General features: G+C 42.6%; 1 protein-coding gene across 2 annotated transcripts; it reads right to left on the bottom strand.

The window, feature by feature from the left end:
* Positions 1-149: 149 nt before the first annotated feature.
* LOC135547532 (TBC1 domain family member 8-like) lies at positions 150-19,064 on the bottom strand. 2 transcript variants are annotated; one of them, XM_064976608.1, is made up of 20 exons: positions 18,695-19,064; positions 14,954-15,064; positions 14,687-14,805; positions 14,228-14,456; positions 13,514-13,754; positions 12,373-12,580; positions 11,890-12,075; positions 11,533-11,685; positions 10,860-11,010; positions 6,533-6,747; positions 6,326-6,443; positions 5,340-5,625; positions 5,109-5,250; positions 4,907-5,005; positions 4,714-4,782; positions 4,332-4,578; positions 3,757-3,822; positions 3,547-3,633; positions 3,355-3,449; positions 150-1,737 (listed from the first exon to the last, which is right to left on the bottom strand). In XM_064976608.1, exons 1-20 carry the CDS (start codon positions 18,819-18,821, stop codon positions 1,279-1,281), a joined length of 3,408 nt encoding a protein of 1,135 aa, XP_064832680.1. In that variant the 5' UTR covers positions 18,822-19,064; the 3' UTR covers positions 150-1,278. The 2 variants fall into 2 exon arrangements, with proteins under 2 accessions (XP_064832680.1, XP_064832679.1); XM_064976607.1 differs by having other exon boundaries at positions 3,355-3,473.
* Positions 19,065-19,506: the final 442 nt, after the last annotated feature.

A 19,506-nucleotide genomic window follows, 5' to 3' on the forward strand; every position in this document is an offset into this window, starting at 1 on the left:
ACTGCCAAATTCTCTAAAATGGAGTTGGCTTATGGTAAAGAAATTAACAAATTCTGTCAATAGCTCTGTTGGACATTCCATTACACAATGGGCTTTTGCGGGTCTAAAATCTCCTTAGTGAATCAATCTTTGAAAGACAGAACAAGCCATGGATGAGGCATATTTTAATGATTTACAAACAAACCATGTTAGACTGCAGCAGACATGAAATTGATGTTATAGAATTGATCAAAGGTCCCATTTATAATGCACCTCTAAAAATGTAAAAAAAAAAAAAAGGTAAAAAAGATGCATCAGTGAACTGGACAGTCAGGTTCTGGAATAACCCAAAGCTAAATGTCATTACTGATTTTATTGGCAAAATCAAGTTCTCTGTATAGAAGACCCATTTAACCAAATCTGAGGCACAGCGGTATCGTTTGTGTAGTTGGTATCAACTGATTTTGAGAAGGTGTGTAGGACTTTGGTCTACAATACAATACTGGTCACTAACACTTGAATTAAGAAATATGCTTGGTAGAATAACAGGCTCAAACAGTTACAGAACACTTAAAATAGGAATTCATAAAGAACAAAATACATTAATTTGATCAATACAGGACAAAATAAGTACATTTACAATGTTGCACACACAGGCGACATTCCAACGTTCCATTATTGTATGACAAACATTGCGCAGTAAATAAAGGCAAAAAAATATTTGTCAGGAAAATAACACTTGTCTGCTCTCCTTGAGGTTGGAAGATATGGCAAACAAGATCCTGCCTAGGCTGTATTACCAACCACGCAGCCAATGTCAACATATTTGAATTTGTTCCCATTTCATAGACTGGATGAAGGAAAATGAAAATGTCTACAAATACTGAAAATGTTAATATCCCTTTTCATGGTGTTTCATGTAGTGCATCATGTGTGGGATGGTTTCACAGTAGTATATATATGATTGACTGGTTGACACATGTAGTCTTTATTGATTATCATGCACGTCTCAGCCACCTCCGGTTTGGTAAACCTGTTTTCAAACTGAGCGGCTGGTCCCAGAAGACGAGGCCACATTTTATCAGGATAGGAAGACCTACACATCTACAGTACTTCTCCCTTGTGCTTAACAGACCTAGAACTCAATATAGGCACATATGGAATCTTGGTACCCACTCATCCTTGTAGGACGGAGGACACAGACAACTTATTGGCGACAAATCTGCCTGGCATCTAGACAAGCAACTAGATTAGAAACCCAGTATTGGGTCACATGGTCATTCTCTTGGTGATGTTAAATCAGCTGGTTCCTTGCTGAAGCACAAGCAGACCGGCCCTTTCATGGTACTGTTTCACCTTTGCTACAGCCACCTTTGCTGACAGGTCCAGTGGTTTCTCAAAGAAGTTGACCAGCTGCTGTTCTGTGAGGAGCGAGGCCAGGATCTGAGCGTAGCTGACCGTCCACTCGCTCGAACTCTCAGACCGCTCGGAACTCTTCCTGGTCCCCTCCTGCCTCTCTCCATCTCCTTCTTTAGTGCTGAAGACAGGGTGGTCTTCTTGACTCCCCTCCCTGTGATCCTCCTCTACCTCGTCTCCAGCCCCGCCCTCGCTGCTGACCTCTGACCGGCTGCGGTGGCCGACCTCACCGATCTGCAGCACCAGACTGGTCACTGTAGCGATGGCCTGAAAGAGCTCGTTCTCATCTGGGTTGCCATGGAACATGCTGTAGAGGGTCTTACAGAACTGGATGAACTCCCTCTGTAGAAAGCAATACAAGTTTATTATACCTTTGTTGTGACTTAATGACTGTTTATTGGGTCCCTGATTTAATTGCTTCCTTATTGTACAGTGCATTCGGAAAGTATTCAGACCCTTTGACTTTTTCCCCATTTTGTTACATTAGTGTTATTCCAAATGTTGTATTTTTATAATTCTCATCAATCTACACACACACCCCATAATGAGGTTTAAACATTTTTGCAAATGTATTAAAAATAAACTGATATCACATTTACATAAGTATTTAGACCCTTTACTCAGTACTTTGTTGAAGCACCGTTGGCAGCGATTACAGCCTCAAGTCTTTTTGTGTATGACGCTACAAGTTTGGCACAGCTGTATTTGGGGAGTTTCTCCCATTCTTCTCTGCAAATCCATCTCAAGCTCTGTCAGGTTGGATGGGGAGCGTCGCTGCACATCTCTTTTCAGTTGTCTCCAGAGATGTCCGATCGGATTCAAATCTGGGCTCTGGCTGGGCCACTCAAGGACATACAGAGACTTGTTCCGAAGACACTTCAGCATTGTCTTGGCTGTGTGCTTTGAGGCAACAGGACAATGACCCAGTCTGAGGTCCTGAGCAATCTGGAGCAGGTTTTTGTTAAGGATCTTTCTGTACTTTGCTCCGTTCAACCTTCCCTCGATCCGGGCAAGTGTCCTAGTTCCTGCTGCTGAAAAACATCCCCAGAGCATGGTGCCAGGTTTCTTCCAGATGTGGCGCTTGGCATCCAGGCCAAAGAATTCCATCTTGGTTTCATCAGACCAGAGAATCTTGTTTCTCATGGTCTGAGAGTCCTTTAGGTGCCTTTTGCCAAACTCCAAGCGGGCTGTCATATGCCTTTTACTGAGGAGTGGCTTCTGTCTGGCCACTCTGACATAAAGGCCTGATTAGTGGAGTGCTGCAGAGATGGTTGTCCTTCTGGAAGGTTCTCTCATCTCCACAGAGGAACTCTGGATCTCTATCAGAGTGACCATCGGGTTCTTGGTCACCTCCCTGACCAAGGCCCTTCTCCCCCGACTGCTCAGTTTGGCCAGGTGGCCAGCTCTAGGAAGAGTCTGGTGGTTTCCAACTTCTTCTATTTAAGAATGATGATGGCCACTGTCTTCTTGGGGATCTTCAATGCTGCAGAGGTTTTGGTACCCATCCCCAGATATGTGCCTCGACACAATCCTGTCTCTGAGCATTACGGATAATTCCTTCGAGTTCATGACTTGGTTTTTGCTCTGACATGCACTGTCACATGTGGGACCTTTTATATAGACAGGTGTGTACCTTTCCAAATCATGTCCAATCAATTGAATTTACCACAGGTGGACTCCAATAAAGTTGTAGAAACATCTCTAAGGATGATCAAGGGAAACAGTATGCACCTGAGCTCAATTTCGAGTCTCATAGAAAAGATTCTGAATACTTATGTAAATAAGGTATGTTTTTTATTTTTAATAAATGTGCAAAAATGTTTAAAATACTTTTTACTTTGTCATTATAGATTGCTGAGGAGAAAAAAATATTTAATCTATTTTAGAATAAGGCTGTAATGTACCAAAATGTTGAAAAAGTCAAGGGGTCTGAATCCTTTCTGAATGCCCTGTATGTACCTGGTTCATTAGAGGTAGCGGTTTCTCCACATTCTTCTCCTGAGCCAGGTCCTTCAACATCTGCTTCAACTGCTCCTGATAGTCTCTGATCTCCTCTTCAACATGAACACACACAGGAGCTACATCAACGTGATCATCTGAACAGGACAGAGCTAGAAACGTGAACCTGGAACACTTGAAGCATGAAGTTACCATTAGGCATCTCTATATGGAGTGGTCTGGTAGTGGACAGCAGAGGGCTCTTCAGTGGAGGAGAGTCATCCTCACTCTCAGTCAGAGCTACAGGAGACAGTCGCATTACGATGAATGTTAATGGATCTCTAGTCAAAGATAGTTGCATGTCCAGCTAAAGTACATGTCTTAAAGAGGAGTAAAACACCGTAGGAAGGCTATGTGACTCACCTGGAGGTATGTGCAAACGATACAGAAGTCTGATCTTCTCATTCAGTTCCTCACAGTATAGTGTGTCTGATGCCGAGAGACACAAAATTGTCACCATTACAATTGATTAACATCTCCAACAGCCAGTCATTGGCTTGAAATCACAATGTGTGTCAGTTAGTGTTTATACTGTCTTTCTAAAGGATAGAGGACCACAGAGGGAGCCCTTCAGCTCTGTGAGTTTAAGAGGTGAATTTACATATTTTCTCTACTTCAGTCAATGTACTGTACACAGCAGTGGCAGCTCCTCCTAAAAGCCTTGGCTGCCTATTGATTCCCATAAAACCCTGGTGGGCTAAATTCCAGATGCCCATGAAAGCATAATATTAAAGCACTCATATTACACACATTACCTCTTCAACATACACACTCTCCCTACCTCTTTTAAACACACACCCTCCCTCTCTTACACACACACACACACACACACAATATGTAAAGTAGCTAAATCTGGTGCAACGCAACCCTCCTCACTTCTGAGACTTGTGTTTTGTTGTACATTGTCCCTGTTTCAAATAAACGTTTAAAATAAATACCCAGCCACCCGGCAAACTTTCTGAAGGTGATGAGTAAGTCTCTGTCCTGGTCCAGCAGTGTGAAGGTCCGGTGGGCCACAGTGTCAGTGTGGAGGCCACACAGCCAGGGAACCAGTAGCACGTACAGGCTTTTGAACTGGGCCCGGTCCACTCTGTACTGCTCCACATAGGGCTGGCCTGGGTCATGGTGCTGGAGAGCCACAGTGGTGCTCCCATCACCCCAGTACAGGTTGATGAAGTGCTCTGTCTAAGAGAAACAGACACAGATGTGTTGTTGTACAGTTGGACTATATGTGGAGGACGTTATCATCGTGCTCTTGCAATGCATTTCTTAGTGGTCCTGGGAAGATAAATAACGGTGTACTGAATTGAACTGAAGTACCTTGAAGAGGTCGTAGACATCAGCCAGGTTTTCAGGGGAGAGAGAGACATCTGGGGTCACCACCCTGAGCTACACACCGAGAGAGGGGAAGGGTCAAGCAGTTTGGAGCGGAAATGTGTACCATTTCAACCTTTGGTCATGGTGTATTTCATGCATGCGTGTGACTGTTTGAGATGTGATATGAAAGACCCACTGCGTTCTCCTTGGTGATGTCCTCGTGTGCTTGGAGAACCTGGATCCGGTGTCTGCATCGCAACCGCTCTAATTGTCTCACCGTCAGGTCTCCAAATTTCTGACAAAACAGGACAGGGACACACAACAAGAACAAACATCAGTGCCACATTTTCACAAATACCCTCTGGTGGTGTGGAGGGAGTATTGCAGTGCTGTCTTACCTCATAGGAGTCAATGATGAGGTCTGTGATCAGGGCGTGTAGTTCTACAGTCGTGCTGCACTCCTCCTCCCCCCTCGGAGACGAGGGAGGGTGAGGGGCAGGTGGAGACGGATTCTCATCGTACTTCACGTGGTCCAGAAAGCTGCAGGCAGAGAAGTTTGTGTGAGAATGTAGACTATGCTCAGATGTGAACTGTGTGTAGACATGCATGCATTCCTCCATATGCATTACCCAGTGAGGATCATGAGGGCCTGGCCATCATCTGCACTAGCACACAGTGCCGCAGCGTTCGCATCCAGCACAGCTAGCCCTAGCTGGAAGATGGCTTTGATGCCGTGGAAGAAGAAGCAGTCTACCACACAGACGGCGCTGCGGAAGGGAAGCACACTGAGGAAGAGTGTGAGGAACCAGGACAGGGAGAGGGAAGAGAGGGGGGAGAGGTCGGGAATGTGCTCGGCCAGCTCGGGAAGACGCTCCTGGATCAGCTCTTCAAACACTGACTGGTCCACCTGAGCACCTGCAAACACAAGTGAAAATCTACATTAATATAGATAAACTCGTGAATGTACACCTCTGTAGAAGTACAGAACATCCTTTATCATCCCATAGAGGGAAATTAATGGTCTCGTGGACATATGCTCTATACATGTGTATACTCATGATGTCTTGACTTCCACAAATGTGTGTGAGAATGACATGTTCTCATTGTGTAATATCCCAGATAAGTGATCTTTTAAGACTATATTTGAACCAGGAAGCCACATGGAGATTAAAAATCTATTTTCTAAGGAGAATAAGTAAACAACTGCAATTTCAAAGCAGAACAGAAGAGGAAATTACTTTGAATGCATTTCATATGCGCGAGAAATAAATAGTGGCACAAAGCACAGGAAATTAACTTGTGTTTCAGCACACGCTTCACGCTGGCTAAGAAAGCCTTGAGTTATTGTTGGCTCTGTTGTGGTTAGGGCAGAAAAACAGCCCTGACGGAGAAAACCCCCCACATTCAAATCACCTAAACACCAGAACAGCTACTATTAGACCTACTAATGTTTGATCTGCTATGACTTTGATAGTTCTATTTTTAGTACTTCATCTAATGTACAGTACTAGCTATAATGTCAGTAAAAGTGGAAGTAGACGAACCATCGCTGTAGTAATAGCAATGTAGTAACAATAGCAGTGGTAAACCTATGCAGGTCAGTTTGACCTCTCACCTATGACTCTGCGGTTGAAATAGTCAGGCAGCATTCTCTCACACACAGACACCAGCAGCCAGAAGGCCTCCTCCTCTTTAGTGTACAGCAGCAGCACAGATGCCAGGATATTCATTGACTAGGAAGAATGATAGGCAGTCAGTTATACTCTACCTGCACTGTATACACATTGTGACATAGGTTACTGTATGGTAGTGGATACCTTACCTGGCAGTAACCAATCTTGGGGTTGCGGTGGGCATATGCGGTGAGGACGCGGCGTAGGGCAGCGATGCCCGTGACGTTCTGGAAGGCAGGGTGGTCGGGCAGAGAGCGGTGCAGATCTCTCTCGATCTCCTCCGTGGCCAGGCTGCTGTGCCCTATAGACTCTGTCACCAGCCCCGAGTAGTAGTCTGGGTGGGAAGCCATCTCTGACGATGAGTCTGTATTTCCAGGGAGAATGGTGTCGGTGTTACACAGCAACAGCATATAAGCACTTACATGTACATAAAGGCCTGGTTGGAAAACATCCCCTAGGCCCTAACCCTTCTCTTTTGTTCCTACCTACCTACCTACCTACCTACCTATCTGGTTCCTTCAGATCTGGAAACACCAAAAAGATAGGGGTTACTTTGGGACAAGGCTTGTTTGGAGCTCTTGCCCTTTGTTGACTCCCCCTGGAGGATGTGATACATTTAGAACATTGATAGGGAGTAAACAGGTGACTGGGGATAGTTTGACATGGGGGCAAAGAAAACAGTCTGTTCAGGTCCATCACAGTGGAGTGGAGCCAGTCTGCTGCCAGTCTGTTTCTGGTGCAGTCTGTGCAGTGTGTTCACACAGGCCTAATTGCTTGTTTTCATTGGAGATGAAGTCACAAGCTATTTGTATGCCCACTAAATCCTGCTGATCTGGATTCCATATGACATCAACTCTGACATTAACAGAATAAAGCAAAGCAGGATCCCTGAGAATAGACTACAAAGTTGCATCAAGACAAGTTGCATCTGGTTTTGAAAAAAGGGAACTGCTTGCCTTCTAAACGCCCCTCCCCAAACTCTAAGATAAAATGGGACATACCATAAATGCTAGGCATTGTACATAGGAACGGAACTGAAAGCAGGCAGTTGAGCAGAACACAGAACAGTACTCGCTCTCCCTCCTTTGAGGATATACAGATACAGTGCCTTGCGAAAGTATTCGGCCCCCTTGAACTTTGCGACCTTTTGCCACATTTCACGCTTCAAACATAAAGATATAAAACTGTATTTTTTTGTGAAGAATCAACAACAAGTGGGACACAATCATGAAGTGGAACGACATTTATTGGATATTTCAAACTTTTTTAACAAATCAAAAACTGAAAAATTGGGCGTGCAAAATTATTCAGCCCCCTTAAGTTAATACTTTGTAGCGCCACCTTTTGCTGCGATTACAGCTGTAAGTCGCTTGGGTTATGTCTCTATCAGTTTTGCACATCGAGAGACTGAAATTTTTTCCCATTCCTCCTTGCAAAACAGCTCGAGCTCAGTGAGGTTGGATGGAGAGCATTTGTGAACTGCAGTTTTCAGTTCTTTCCACAGATTCTCGATTGGATTCAGGTCTGGACTTTGACTTGGCCATTCTAACACCTGGATATGTTTATTTTTGAACCATTCCATTGTAGATTTTGCTTTATGTTTTGGATCATTGTCTTGTTGGAAGACAAATCTCCGTCCCAGTCTCAGGTCTTTTGCAGACTCCATCAGGTTTTCTTCCAGAATGGTCCTGTATTTGGCTCCATCCAACTTCCCATCAATTTTAACCATCTTCCCTGTCCCTGCTGAAGAAAAGCAGGCCCAAACCATGATGCTGCCACCACCATGTTTGACAGTGGGTATGGTGTGTTCAGGGTGATGAGCTGTGTTGCTTTTACGCCAAACATAATGTTGTGCATTGTTGCCAAAAAGTTCAATTTTGGTTTCATCTGACCAGAGCACCTTCTTCCACATGTTTGGTGTGTCTCCCAGGTGGCGTGTGGCAAACTTTAAACAACACTTTTTATGGATATCTTTAAGAAATGGCTTTCTTCTTGCCACTCTTCCATAAAGGCCAGATTTGTGCAATATACGACTGATTGTTGTCCTATGGACAGAGTCTCCCACCTCAGCTGTAGATCTCTGCAGTTCATCCAGAGTGATCATGGGCCTCTTGGATGCATCTCTGATCAGTCTTCTCCTTGTATGAGCTGAAAGTTTAGAGGGACGGCCAGGTCTCGGTAGATTTGCAGTGGTCTGATACTCCTTCCATTTCAATATTATCGCTTGCACAGTGCTCCTTGGGATGTTTAAAGCTTGGGAAATCTTTTTGTATCCAAATCCGGCTTTAAACTTCTTCACAACAGTATCTCGGACCTGCCTGGTGTGTTCCTTGTTCTTCATGATGCTCTCTGCGCTTTTAACGGACCTCTGAGACTATCACAGTGCAGGTGCATTTATACGGAGACTTGATTACACACAGGTGGATTGTATTTATCATCATTAGTCATTTAGGTCAACATTGGATCATTCAGAGATCCTCACTGAACTTCTGGAGAGAGTTTGCTGCACTGAAAGTAAAGGGGCTGAATAATTTTGCACGCCCAATTTTTCAGTTTTTGATATGTTAAAAAAGTTTGAAATATCCAATAAATGTCGTTCCACTTCATGATTGTGTCCCACTTGTTGTTGATTCTTCACAAAAAAATACAGTTTTATATCTTTATGTTTGAAGCGTGAAATGTGGCAAAAGGTCGCAAAGTTCAAGGGGGCCGAATACTTTCGCAAGGCACTGTATCTACCCTAAAGATAGCCCCACCCTTAAATAGAGTACCAGTCAAAAGTTTGGATACACCTACTAATTCAAGGGTTTTTCTTTATTTTTACTATTTTCTAGTTTTGATGAAGACACCAAAAACAGTATTTTAAAAAATCTAAATATATTTTATAGTTGAGATACTTCAAAGTAGCCACCCTTTGCCTTCATGACAACTTGACACTTTTCGCATTCTCCCAACCAGCTTCATGAGGTAGTCACCACGAATGCATTTCAAATAACAGGTGTATCCATCTAAGATATGAAGGTCAGTCAATTTGGAAAATTTCAAGAACTTTGAAAGTTTCTTCAAGTGCAGTCGCAAAAACCATCAAGCGCTATGATGAAACTGGCTCTCATGAGGATCGCCACTGGAAAAGAAGGCCCAGAGTTACCTCTGCAGCAGAGGATACGTTCATTAGAGTTAACTGTACCTCAGATTGCAGCCAAAAATAAATAAAATAAGAGTTCAATTAAGAGACACATTTCAACATCAACTGTTTAGAGGTGACTGTGTGAATCAGGCCCTCATGGTCGAATTACTGCAAGAAAAACACTACTGAAGGACTCCAATAAGAAGAAGAGACTTGCTTGGGCCAAGAAACACGAACAATGGACATTAGACCGGTTCCAACCGTTGTGTCTTTGTGAGACGCTGAGTAGGTGAATGGATGATCTCCACATGTGTGGTTCCCACAGTGAAGCATGGAGGAGAAGGTACGATGGTGTGGGGGTGACACTGTCTGTGATTTACTTAAAGTTCAAGGCACACTGAGCCCACCTGGCTACCACAGCATTCTGCTGCGATACGCCATCCCATCTGGTTTGCGCTTAGTGGGACAATCATTTGTTTTTCAACAGGACAACGACCCAAAACACACCTCCAGGCTGTGTCAGGGCTATTTGACCAAGGAGAGTGATGAAGTGCTTTATCAGATGACCTGGCCTTCACAATCACTCAACCTCATCCCAATTGAGACGGTTTGGGGGCGAGTTGGACCGGAGAGTGAAGGAAAAGCAGCCAACAAGTGCTCATCATATATGAGAACTCCTTCAATACTGTTGGAAAAGCATTCCAGGTGAAGCTGGTTGAGAGAATGCCAAGAGTGTGCAAAGCTGTCATCAAGGCAAAGGGTGGCTACGTTGAAGAATCTCAAATATATTTTTATTTGTTTAACACTTTTTTGGTTACTACATGATTCCATATGTGTTATTTCATAGTTTTGATGTCTTCACTATAAATTCTACAATGTAGAAAATAGTACAAATAAAGAAAAACCCTTGAATGAGTAGGTGTGTGTCACAACTTCCGCCGAAGTTGGTCCCTCTCCTTGTTTGGGTGGCGTTCGGGGGTCGACGTCACCGGCTTTCAAGTCACCACCAATCCATGTTTCATTTTCGTTTTGTCTTCATTATACTCATCTGGTTTCCATTCCATAATCAGTGTTCCTTATTTAACCCTCTGGCTTCCCCTGTTGTTTTGTGCATGATTGTTTTTGTCAAGTGGTTCCGTGTACGTGATCTAGATTGTTTGTTTATCCTTGTTGGATTATTGTTGAATTTGAGTAAATATCGTGGCTTTACTCATACCCGTGTCCTGCGCCTGACTCCGCCTTATTCCATTCACCTAGAACATTGACAGTGTGTCCAAACTTTTGACTGGTACTGTATATTTGACCTGTTGTTATAGCAACCAATGACCTCAGACTCCTCCACCGCTCACCAGAGAAGGTCATCCATAGCTCTCCCCGTAGCGACTCTGGTATTCCCATGGCAACCAGCTTCTGGATCTTCTCTGTGCGGAACATGTGGACACCTCGACCATACGCAGAGAAGTGGTCATCCCACATACGCTCTTTCACCTGCTCCATGGTCTACAGGACGCACACACACACCCTTGAGCAAACAGAGTATTGTAGTACTGTAAGCACATTCTCAACAATAGCCTCGGGAGGTAAAGTTGCCCAGTGTGCCAGTCAGGGGGAGAACAGGGATCAATATATGTTTAAATAATGAAAGAGGTGTAACAGAATCACAACCTCATCCCAGAACTACCACTATATCACATATACCATACCCTGGTTACCAGTCTGCTTCTAATAGGCTTGAAGTTAAGTTTCCACTTTTGGTTAAAGCAACTCCTTTGTTGTTGTCATGCTAAACATTTAGAATTTTAATTTAGTCTAACAAATATTTAGCATGACAACAACAAAGGAGTTGCTTAAAACAGAAACAGGCAACCAATGTTAAATGTCAAGCCTCGACACATTGGCCAATGTGTCCCTGCTATCCCTGCAGCCACCATTATTATGGTATCTGCTATGTAAACATCATAATAACGGAGGCTCCAGCCATATCAGGGTTGTGGCCGACGGTGCACTCGTTTCCATACTCACAGCCGTGCTATTGTTGAGGTCAGGTTGAGAGTGGTGGTAGTATGCCATCAGAGCCTCTGTATTCACTGTGTGGCGTAGTGGTCTCTCCTCGATCTCCTCCCCGTCACAGTACATGGTGTCATAGTAGAAGGTATAGTAGGGAGACGAGGACGTCTGGAGCACCCAAACACCAGAATTTGTCAAATATACACAATGAATGACTAACTTGTGTGTAAAAATACTAGCCGTAATCATATATGTCCTTGCAGTGCAATTGCATTCTGCTTCTTGGACTAGGCCTGTTGGGCATCACCATGAGATATGATGTGTGTAATTGACAACAGGCATTTATGGGCTGGTAGTATTGCTGTAGCATACCAGAGATTTCTTGCTGTGGAACATGGAGTGTTTCCATTGCAGGGCTCTGAGCCGTGACATCAGACTATCCACCAGGCTGTCTCTGTCCTGCAGCTCAATCAGCTGGAAGGCCTTCTTACTCCTCACACTGACGATCACTGGGTTGGGCAGCAGGCTGGTGCTCTCAGCCTTCTCTATGGAGATCACCTGGCAGCACAGGAAGAGACAGAGGTAAAAGGTCAAGAGTCGAGGAAATGTTGGTAGTATGGTACAGTAAGGAAAAATATGATATGGTAAAATGGTATTAACACAGCAATAAACTTTGAATAACTTGTTTATGTATGCAAGAGCCATACATCTCTATACACGACTCTGGTGTATATCAACTAATGTAGTTGACCATGGTAAAGCTAAAGGTGTAAGCTCTAACACGTCCAACAACACTTATACACTGTAAACAGTGGTAAGCCAGCAGAGTCAACTGCAGTATGATACGATGGATACCTCTGAAAGGGGGATGAGCAGGCTGCAGTGGTCCTCCTCTCGACTGGCGAAGCATAGGTAGCTGTCGGTGGTATAGAGTGTTCCAGCTGTGTGGCAGCGGGCATGGGGCGTCCACACTGAACACAGAGCCACCTCATGGAGACACTCGGCCCGCGGTAGCCGGAAAAGAGCCAGGACGTACGCCCTCAATGCCTGCTCCTCCAGAACCCTGAGGGGAAATGGGAAGAATTATAGTGTGACACTCATAGAAAGTTAATTAGCTGACAGGGGGAAGAGTTAGACTGACACAGACAGAGATCTGTTCTGTAGAAAACGAGTTACAGTTAGGAATTCTCCTCCAGGATAGAGAGAGAGAGTAAAAGAGGGACTGAGGGTGAATCCTCATGGCCTCGTTACCTTTAGTGACTCAGACATGTCTGACTGACAGCTATGATAAGGAAAACTTATAAAGAATCCAGATAGTCTGCCTGTATCGGAGTGTATTTTGGTCACTGCAATTTAGGTCAGATCATTTTTCACTTCCTGTTATGGTGATGAGGAATTTACACTATGCTGAATGATGGGGGAGGGACAAAAATATCACCCACTTGGCAAGTGTTGCATGTGAGGAAGTTACCAAATAAATAATACAACTAAACAGTCTGTTACACTCATAGAAATATATAACTGAATGCTTTAGTTCAGCTCTAAAGTACAATTTTACCACTGAAAACTGTCATTTTACACACAAAACCTGAAATTGAAAATGTTGGTGAATGTACTACAGATGGAACTAAAACACACACATTCAGTCACACTATTATGCAAGGTTATACAGAGGATGGTAGAAAACTAGAGGGAAGTAAATTAGTCAAGATATCAGGGATTTTCAGGAAGTGCTTGATGAGGTTTCTTTTGACCAAAGCAGATAACAATGAGACAAACTTATTAAACTACTGTTTATCAAACTATTTAATCAGGAAAGCAACCGATCAATCAGATTGCTGACACCAATCCAATCCTCTCAGAACTGTGAGGTAAGTCAACAAAGAACAGATAATATGAATCTGAACAAACCGAATGACACACCCACAAAAAATCCCCTGCCCTCCTTTACACTACAATACAACTTCATCTAACTTATTCTGCGTTGCCCTCTGACCTCTTGGTGATGTTGGAGGACTGCTGGAGGACTTGATCCAGTTCTAGACCTCCACTGTCCAGCAGGCGTCGCAGTGCGATGTCAGCCAGCTGACCCATGACCCCGAACGCCTCATCCAGGCTCAGGAACATAGAGAAGTCCCGCTGGCGCCGCCGCGTTGTCACACGCACCATGTCCGTCATGAGGCCAGTGGAGACCCGCTCCAGCCTCGTCACCTCCACCCACGGAATCACAAACTTCACTGAGGGAGAGAGAAGTGGTCAAAGGTCAGGGGTTAGGTTTAGAAGACACTGTACACTGAAGAGATTTCAATGGTTAAAGAGTTTGAACAGGATCTTCAGCACTTAAAAATGTGTAATATATTGTACAAATTGGAATTCTTAAATATATTGTACAAATTGGAATTCGTAACAGATAATACCCATTTTTATTTTATTTTTGTAGGACGTTACATATCATACGAAATTAATGACATTGTACACAATTATGCACAATTTTCAGGGACACGTTTTTTTCTCGAGGGCAACTTTCAAAACTACTGGCTGAAGTTATACAAAACCTCTGCAGCATCACTTTAACTAAAAAGGCAATGTTCACTGTGGAAAGTATGTCACAGTTCACAAGACATATAAAGTGCTTGTCATCTTTACAACTGGAAAACAGGTTAGAGTTTCTAATTAACAGACACCACCAGTTCAGATTAAGGGGATAGACCTTCCTTTCCCAGCAGGAAGGAGTAGAAGGCCATGTGGTTGATGCTGAGGTAGAGCCAGCCATGCCGGGGGACGCGTCCCTTCCAGCAGCAGCAGGAGTAGGTGGTGACCAGCTTCTCTGAGGATGGCAGGCCGAAACGCAGCTCAAACTTCAGCAGTACCTCCCGGAACTTCTCTGGGTCCTCCTCTTGAGCCGCCTGCTTCCCCCTCACCTCCTCTGCTATCAGACCCTGGGGGAGAAAGAGAAATAAATGGGCAATGAGAGAAAGAAAAAGAGGAAGAGAAACAAAAATGCAAAACAGGGTGAGAGCAAGATACACAGAAATAGAAAAGAAAGTCAAGAAGAGACAACATTTGATAGTCAGATTAAGTTGAACACAGTAGTTGTTGATAGTAGGCCTACATAGTATTTACAGAGTATCACAGGTATATAGTTAATCTTATTCTAATAGTACAGTACCTTGACTTTCCCTTTGACGAAGCTGGCGACATCCTCCTTGTTCTCAAATACTGAGAGAGAGTGGAGTAGATTCTGGACCAGCCAGTCCCAATGCCTGTTCATGTCCTCAACAGCAGCACCTGTATAACAACAGACACACGCGCACACACATCATAGAAATAGATACACAGAGAGAGAGCCAGAGAAAGAGAGTAGAAGCAGGGACCTACCGACCGACAAATATGAGCATAGGCGAGAGGAAAAGGAGAGACATTTCTCAGAGCTTACCACAAGCTATAGTCCAGCTGACCTGTGACCCAGGCACCTGTAGCAGGATACGGAATGGTGTGACCCGGGCGTTGGAGTCCAGCACTGTGTCCAGAGCTCCCACCAGAAGACCTGGACAGACCAGAGCAGTCAGACACAGAAAAAGACCAGAAATTACTGAGAAATACCATCTGACAACACACACATATCAATGAGCTCATTGACACATGGGAGAGAGGCAACATTATACCAACCCATATGAACGGTTATATCATATATTTTCATATGGTAAGACAATTGTACGAAGCTCATAAGGCGTTTTCTACAATAATCAATGGTTATCATTAGTTGGACAGCAGGAAGTTTTACAGATTGTGCCTTTAAGCAGATGGGGCACAACGGCACCTATTGGACATAACGCCAGAAAGCTAAAGGTATTATCATGTGTATAACAGACTCAGACATTCCACAGTGAGCACTGGATGCCAGCCTTGAGGCATTACAAAAGAGATTGGACATAAACTGGTACCACTAATGGTCACTAACAGTCTCATAATGGCCACATTATGTGAGAACATAACATAGAACATAAAAGCTATTAAGTAGGTTCAACATAAGTATTGTTATCCTCTGTTTATCACTACATTGGTCCACTAGAATCATAGGGTAACAGTATTGGAATCGAAACCCCTCCCTCTCCACAAATCCTCCACATGTGAAGCCCCATGGCATAGAAACTACAAACTTAAGAGAGTCCCTAACATCCCAAACTCATTTGTATTTATTAGGTGTTGAGAAGGCTAAATTAAACCTGGAACAACCTCCTCCACCCCACCAGTCATCACCTTAAAGGAACCAGATACACTCTCTAATATCCTGAGGTACCATAACAGAGCCAAGACTCATCATCATAGTATCCCTTTAACTCCACCGCTAATCAGGATCATGATTTTCCACTGAGGCCAAAGCCACCAAACACTAGTCCCTCTTGTCTAGTTTTAATTCTGTCTTTCCTTTGCTAAGCACAGCCATTTTTCAACAGAATGGAGCATTTAGGGAGAGCTGGGAAAAACAGTCCCATCAAAGTGCAGGTAACAATCAGCTGCAGCACATGGCCTCAGCTACAATAAAAATATATATATGTTTGCAAGAACAGTCTGTTAATGATTTGACAAATCAAATATGTAATAAGCACACAGCAGGCAAGACAAGGCATTAGGCTTACTACTTTCATTAGGCTACAGGCTGGTCGCTGTGAGATCACTATCTAGTGTTTGGCATTCCCACCCCCACCCAACCGCTCCGCCACAAAAGAGGAGAGGGATGGAAGACAAACTGAACACCAGACAAATAACTCTCTCCTGGAGCACTGCCCATCCCAGACCACACCACAACTATTAAGCTCTGGCTGTCTGCCGCTCTGAACCATTGTACCCTGGCAACGCAAACCTATTCGTCACCTAACCGCTTACTTCACAGTGCTTACATTGTAAAATGTAAGCACTGTAAATCATGTATTTTGTTCGGCTTATATTGTTCACTGAGTTTGTATGTCTGTGGACAATGGACATGTACAGTGTGCTCAGAGGTCGAGAGAAAGGAAACCTTAAATGTCCCTCACAGGAAAGTGTTCTTTGTGCAATAGGAAGCAGAAGTTATTTTAGCTAGTGACAGAGTACTAGACGTTGCAGATGTTTCAGTGCTGCTCAATACCCTTTTTATGTTTTATCTTAATCAAATTATGGATATAAAAAAAATTCCAATTGATATTGTTGACTTTTTCTCTCTTCCCATAACAAAAGTAGGGTGTGGTTTTGTAAGAGCCGAAAACTAGGGTTTCTTCTGACCTTTCGTCCCACAGATGAATCGACCTGGCCCGGGTATCCTGGAAGGATATTGACCTCATCCCGTCAGTCAAGGGTGCCTGGTCATTCTTTAAAAATTATTTCTTCACCATCTTAGATAAGCATGCCCCGTTCAAAAAATGCAGAACTAAGAACAGATATAGCCCTTGGTTCACTCCAGACCTGACTGCCCTTGACCAGCACAAAAACATCCTGTGGCGGACTGCACTAGCATCAAATAGTCCCCGCGATATGCAACTGTTCAGGGAAGTTAGGAACCAATACACGCAGTCAGTCAGGAAAGCAAAGGCTAGCTTTTTCAAGCAGAAATTTGCATCCTGTAGCTCTAACTCCAAAAGGTTTTGGGACACTGTAAAGTCAATGGAGAACAAGAGCACCTCCTCTCAGCTGCCCACTGCTTTGAGGCTAGGTAACACGGTCACCACTGATAAATCCATGATAATCGAAAATTTCAATAAGCATTTCTCAACGGCTGGCCATGCCTTCCTCCTGGCTACTCCAACCAACAGCTCTGCCCTGTCCATCTGTAAATAGCCCACCCAATCTACCTACCTCATTCCCATACTGTTTTTATTTGATTTACTTTTCTACTCTTTTGCACACCAGTATTTCTACTTGCACATCATCATCTGCTCATTTATCACTCCAGTGTTAATCTGTTAAATTGTAATTATTCGCTCCTATGGCCTATTTTTTGCCTACCTCCTCATGCCTTTTGCACACACAATGTATATAGACTTTCCTTACTCTACTGTGCCATTGACTTGTTTGTGTTATTAGCTTGTTTGTTTACTCCATGTGTAACTCTGTGTTGTTGTCTGTGTCACACTGCTATGCTTTATCTTGGCCAGGTCGCAGTTGCAAATGAGAACTTGTTCTCAACTAGCCTACCTGGTTAAATAAAGGTGAATATATTATATATATTATATATATATATATAATATATTATATATATATATATATATATAATATATTATATATATATATATATATATATATATATATATATATATATATATATATATATATATATATATATATATATTCACCTTATATAATATATATTATATATTCACCTTATATAATATATATTATATAATATATATATATATATATATATATATATAATATATATATTATATATTATGTATATATATTATATATATATATATATAATATATATACATAATATATAATATGTATATATATATAACTATGGAAACCATGGCAACAAACAAATACTCTAAACTCTTGCCAGCAAATGTTATAATTGTTTTTACGAGATGATACTCCCTATCCTCTCCTGTGCCTGATGTATACAGTTCTATCTTAAAGTGAAAATCCCAATGAAGATTACACAAAAACAAGACCAGGTGACACCTTATCATGGTCCATCATCAGACAAACCTGTATGGAATTGTAAAGAACATATGAAGACCTGAAAGAAAATACAGTCCAAAAAACAAGTGATATGTTAACAAGTTGCCTGTTATTGCTCCAAGGCGTCATGGTACATATTATTTTAAGTTACAAAGAAAACATTGTTTTGATAATCCCAAATATGGGGAGAACACTTGTTTCCAAGCTTTGTAAAACCCGGATCCTACACTGTAGTCAAGGCTATGGCAAGTTGCAACATACGGTAGCTGCAATTCAACCAAGAATTGTCTTTCGACATTATGCTCGTAGACATGCTGGGAGACACTCTGGGATACATACTCCCAGCACAATATCAACCCAAAAAATATTGGTTGAATCGCAGTTAACATTGTTTATAAATTAGTTGTTACTGTGTTGCGTAGTGTATACTGGTGTGTCCAAGTGGTAATATAGGCTACTAACGCTGCTGAAATCAGACGAAAGACAGTTAGATGAATAGGAGTAGCTGGCGTATTACCTGTAAATTTTCCCCTTGAATCCCCATGTCCTCTTCGGCGCTGCAAAATGAAGAAATCGTTTGATTTTTCGGTAACCCAAAGCTTCAGCGCGTTTTTCAGCAAAACTTCCTCTGGATTCAACCACATTCTTTTCAAGGAAGAGATTGAAAAAGAGAATAGAACGAAAACAAAATAACGCAGATCGTCGTTGCTGTTGATAGCATGCACACTTCTTCATTAGTTCCAAGCGCATTAGAAAAATAAAAGATTTTCAGAATCCTCCATGACTGATCTCAAGCGCTGCCCGAGAACGCAAGCGTCTTCTGTTGATATTTTCTCTCACCCTCCCGATCGCAACTGTACAAGTACTCCTCACAGTGGGAGTCTCATTTCCGCATTCAACCTTTTCTTCCCATATTTCCGGCGAAAGCGAGGAAGTTTAATTTCACTGGCCCTTTGTGATTGGTTATAATGTCTAGTATTAATTGAAACAGTTTACCATACAAAACTCAATCTGGCAATAGAATTGGATTGTAAACACACTGTTTGTTTGTCCATAGTAAATGGGTTTAGTCATGTGCAATATGCTGTCTGTCTGGTGTGCACAAATACATCAGAAGATGAATGTTGACATCTATTGTATCAATTCTGCATTATACTTACAATGACTTATTATCATTACTACTATGCATGTCAGTTAGATGACCTAGTAACCTAGTGTCAAAAGCAACTGAACCTCCCTCACATTAAATTAAATAATGTGTGTAAATACAGATTTGAGATTTTTAGATGCATTCTCTTTGTCTTCTAGTTTACAATTTAATAGTTTTTG

The sequence above is a fragment of the Oncorhynchus masou genome, chromosome 10 (assembly GCF_036934945.1).
Source record: "Oncorhynchus masou masou isolate Uvic2021 chromosome 10, UVic_Omas_1.1, whole genome shotgun sequence".
NCBI lineage: Eukaryota > Metazoa > Chordata > Actinopteri > Salmoniformes > Salmonidae > Oncorhynchus > Oncorhynchus masou.